This window comes from Micropterus salmoides, unplaced genomic scaffold (assembly GCF_014851395.1).
Source record: "Micropterus salmoides isolate LMB-PRFRI ecotype aquatic unplaced genomic scaffold, ASM1485139v1 Ms_hic_scaffold_6, whole genome shotgun sequence".
Taxonomy (NCBI): Eukaryota; Metazoa; Chordata; class Actinopteri; order Centrarchiformes; family Centrarchidae; genus Micropterus; species Micropterus salmoides.
Genome location: NW_024044348.1, coordinates 7,339,027 through 7,343,379, shown reverse-complemented (window position 1 = coordinate 7,343,379; position 4,353 = coordinate 7,339,027). Strand labels below are relative to the sequence as shown.

The 4,353-nt window shown below is 41.9% G+C and overlaps 1 protein-coding gene across 1 annotated transcript in view; it reads left to right on the top strand.

The window, feature by feature from the left end:
* Positions 1–3,186: 3,186 nt before the first annotated feature.
* LOC119890604 (E3 SUMO-protein ligase ZBED1-like) overlaps positions 3,187–4,353 on the top strand; it is a 2,081-nt gene continuing 914 nt past the window's right edge. The window contains exon 1 of the mRNA XM_038701933.1: positions 3,187–4,230. Coding sequence (XP_038557861.1) covers positions 3,187–4,230 — 1,044 coding nt within the window. The remainder of the gene's footprint in view (positions 4,231–4,353) is intronic.

Here is a 4,353-nt window from a genome sequence, read left to right as displayed (position 1 = left end):
CTTAACATTTTGAACTAATTTAATTCAACAGCAGTAGCTTTATCACTGTACACTACCAGACTCTGACATTTTGGCAACAACTTCCATTTCAGAGTCTTTGCTATTTTACACTGCACTAAAGCTCCTAGGCTTTGTGCGCACACACAAACAATACTGGGCATGCAAAAAACCACACACAACACTGTTTTAATTAAATTCTGCCCAAAGACGAGATAATGGGCCTCATATTCTTTCTAGAATGTATTCATGACTGAATAAGTAAATTACAAAACTAATAACTGTTATATAATAACTGTTGATGTGGGTTGATGTCATTGAAGGTGAAAATGTTTTCCATGTACTGGTACCTGATGGTAGGTGGGCTTTTATGCTGACTTATTTTTGAGTATCCAATGTCCAATAAATGTTTGGTTTTAGCTAACTTTCTCCTCTTTCTCAAGAGGAGCTCTGCTGTAATATATTTTTATCAAAAATTTCAATTTGCTCACGTAAAGAAGTGTCATCAAGCTTCTACCTGATTTCCTGCATGGAATACCAGCCCGACATTCTCCAAATGCTCAGTTTTCGGTTTAGTGGTTTCATATTTAATTTTAGATACAACCCAGTGTGCTATCCATTCCTAGTTACAAATACAAGCTGCAGCAAATGGCCTCCCATAAATATATAACAGCCTGTACACCAAGCTTGGCCATATTTTTCATTGGCGAATTGGCAGTCTCATTGTTTTTAGTCGGTGGTAACATATGCACCTCTCACTTTCTGGTTGGTAATGATCTTGAACTTTTCAGCAAAATTGCGTCATTAAACTGTGAGATATTTATCAAGAGTGCCTCTGTGGAGAGGAGAGAACTTTTCAGTGTGAGGCAACGTAAACCATTTGCCAACTCCTGTTTGTCTAGTCCAATGGAGTTCTTAGGATTCAGGGACCTCAGATGTTCAGAAAAACAGCATTGAGGGTACGAGTAGGTCATAGATTCAGAGGACGGGGGCTAAAGTAAAAGGTGTGAAAGGTTAAGAGATCATTAATGCCTGCATGTGTCCTGGATTAGAAAGCATTGATCTCAGATGAACATGTTGGCTTTGGCTGTCTCTATTACTCTTCTCTTGCTGCTAAGGGGGTTTGGACATTTCACCTCCAATTTCCTATTAAACACTAGCAGACTAATCATTCTTTCCCTTGCTTTTATATCTTCTGTTTTGATCGAAGCCAACCATTAGACCAGGCTTCTTTGTTTCTTTGTTCTTTTTCTCAACAGCACAGCAGGGCAGTTTGTTGTCCCAGTCACTTATCATTTATCTCTGTTGTCCATGTCAAATATACTATTGTCTTTGAAAGGCCTCATTGCGCCAGTGTACAGAAGCTGCAATTGACATTGGGTGAGCTGTGTCTTATGAGTCCCACACAGCAATGCATCCTGGATGCAATTTTTTGGGGTTGAAGGTACATATAACAGATGCACATCATTCATTCTGCATTTGTTGTTAATAGATGCAAGTTACACTACCCATAAGCCATGAGCATACAGCTAATGTTTATGTTTTCTGCGTACACTAAGATGAGGCTCAGACTGATTACAGGTGTAAGGTTAATAGGCCAAGACTTAAAAGCTGATTTGAAACCCCCCATCACCAGTGTACCTGAGCAAATACAAAGTCCTAGCATGCTCGTGTATTCAAAATGTAACTAAGGGGTTTAAACATTCATAGTATTGTCCTTTAATAGCTGGCACATTACTGTGTAAATATATAATAACCAGATCCATGATGGTGACACTGGTTGTTGCACCCTGATTACTAATTTTTTTGCTGTTGTATAGTTTGGGTGAAAGAGAGATGTGTCTGTGGGGGAAAAAAAAAGTATTGTGGAAAGTGAAAAAACATTTACTAAAATGTTTTTTTTTTTTTGGGTTCTTGACAGTTTTGTTTGTTCAAAGGTTTGGCATATTTAGTTAAATCCTTAATCATTATGCCATTCAATGTATCTACATTCTGTAATTGTCTCTACAGTATATAGTAGTCATTGTTTCTCCCGCGGTCACCTCGAGGTATTCAGATTTCACAGAGAACAAATTTTATGTGATGCCTATGTTAAAAGCCGGGAACATTTATGCATTTCACATCCAGCCTTCGATCAGTTCGGCAGCATTTGATCACAACGTCAGTAATGTCCCATGACTTTAGTCTGTATTTTAAACAATGTTACATAATAAATACTCAACAAAAAAAAAACATGTTATAAAAACTAAAACCTTTCACAACCTCCCACATGAGCTTCCACATAAACGCACGCACGTGCGCGCGAGCGCAAGCAGTGGCAACAACAGAAAAGCATCCCAAACTGCAGGTCCCACACAATGACCTACACAAGTATACTTGCCATTTAAATATATGAAGTCAGACCTTCATTCCTCAGAGCAGATAGTGTTCTCAGCCAGTAAACATGAAGAAATGTGATAATACCTCCCCTTAAAGGAAAGTTCATGCTCTTTGCCCAAAGTCGGGCAGACTCCCTCCACCACTGTCAGACAGAAAGATGCCCACTTGTTTAATTATGCAAAGCTTGGCACTGAAGCAGAAAGCTGTGACACCATCCAGGGCTGTGCTGCCCTCTCTCCACCCGAATCCTCCCTCCTGGTGATGACCGAAATGTCAGCATTGTATCCGGTGGAGAGTCATATCGCGTGACCTGCACACACAGTCGCACACAGACACCTTTCTTCCCCCATCATGAATATGGATGTTTGTTTCCAGATATCCCACGAATGGGGTGGATTTGTTTTCTGCTCTCAATCCTATGTGTGTTCAGCGAAGACTTGTTGATGCACATGCCATGCTCAGTTCTTCCTAAGACCTTGTTTCTTTCCCACTTCAGGAGATGTGTGTGTGTGTGTGTGTGTGTGTGTGTGTATATTAGGGGTGGGGAAAAAAAATCGATATTGCAATATATTGTTGTGCTCTCTGTCGCAATAAATAATCGATACACTAACGCCCAATATCGATATTTTATTACAACACAAAATGATTACCCGTTGTCAGTGTCACTGTCACTACCAAATATCTACCATTCTGTTTGCGGGGGGCGCTGTTCGAGTAAATAGGGGTAAAGTGGCGCAAACAGCGGCCGGTGAAGAACACAAGTTAACTAACAACAACAGAGAATTGCAGAAAAAAAGAGAAGCGAGAAGAATGGCGGAAAACAGTAAAAAACTAATCAAAGACCCACCCGCTAGTTTCCACTCTAAAGTGTGGAGACACTTCGGGTTTTACGAGACAGTCGACGGAAAGGCACTGGATAAAGACTATGCAATCTGCAAGAACTGCTTTGCAAAGATAAAATATAACAGCAACACTAAGAATCTGCAAATGCACATCGTTCGCTATCACGGAGAACTACTCTCAGGTGATAATGAGGGCAAACCAAGTCAGCCGACAATCACTACTGCGTTCAAAGCAAAGCTTCCCTTTGGGTCGCTGAGGGCACAGAGTATCACTAAGTCCATCGCCAAATTTATTTGCAAGGACCTTCGCCCTTACAGCGTGGTCGAGAATGATGGATTTTGCAGAATGTTGACAACACTGGAACCGAGATACGAGATACCGAGTCGTCGGCACTTTACAGACAAAGTCATCCCTGCATTGTATGCAGGTACCAGAGCCATAGTGGAGGGTGCGCTCCGGTCTGCTAAACGAGTTGCACTAACCTGTGATGGTTGGACGTCAAGGGCCACGGAGTCCTTCGTCACTATTACTGCCCACTTCATAGACGACAACTGGGATGCCCAAAGCTACGTCCTTCAGACTCGGGCTATGAATGACAGTCATACTGGCGCTCACATGGCAGAGGTGCTTAAGAAGGCTGTAGACGAGTGGAAGCTCACCGAGAAAGAGCCAGCAGTGGTGACTGACAACGCAGCGAATATGTCCGTAGCTGTTGAGATTGCTGAATATCCGCACGTTCGCTGTTTCGCTCATGTTTTGAATCTCGCGGTGCAGCGTGCCCTCAAACTGCCAAATGTCGCTCGACTGCTCGGGAGAATTAGGAGAATTTGCACATTCTTCCACAGGAGCACCTCAGCAGCTGAGGCACTGAAGAGGAACCAGAAGATGTTAGGCCTTCCGCACCACAAGCTGATAACTGATGTTGTTGTCCGCTGGAAAAGTGCCTATGAGATGATCAGCCGGTTTCTTGAGCAACAGCCAGCTGTTACTGCTGCCCTCTTATCTCCAGAGGTAAGGCGTTTATTGTTTTGTTACTGAATTGAATATGATAACAGTAATGTGTTATAAAATATTGTTAACATGATATATTTTTTTTTCCTTAGTGTAAAGTGCTTTTTCCTGACTTCTTGGTCT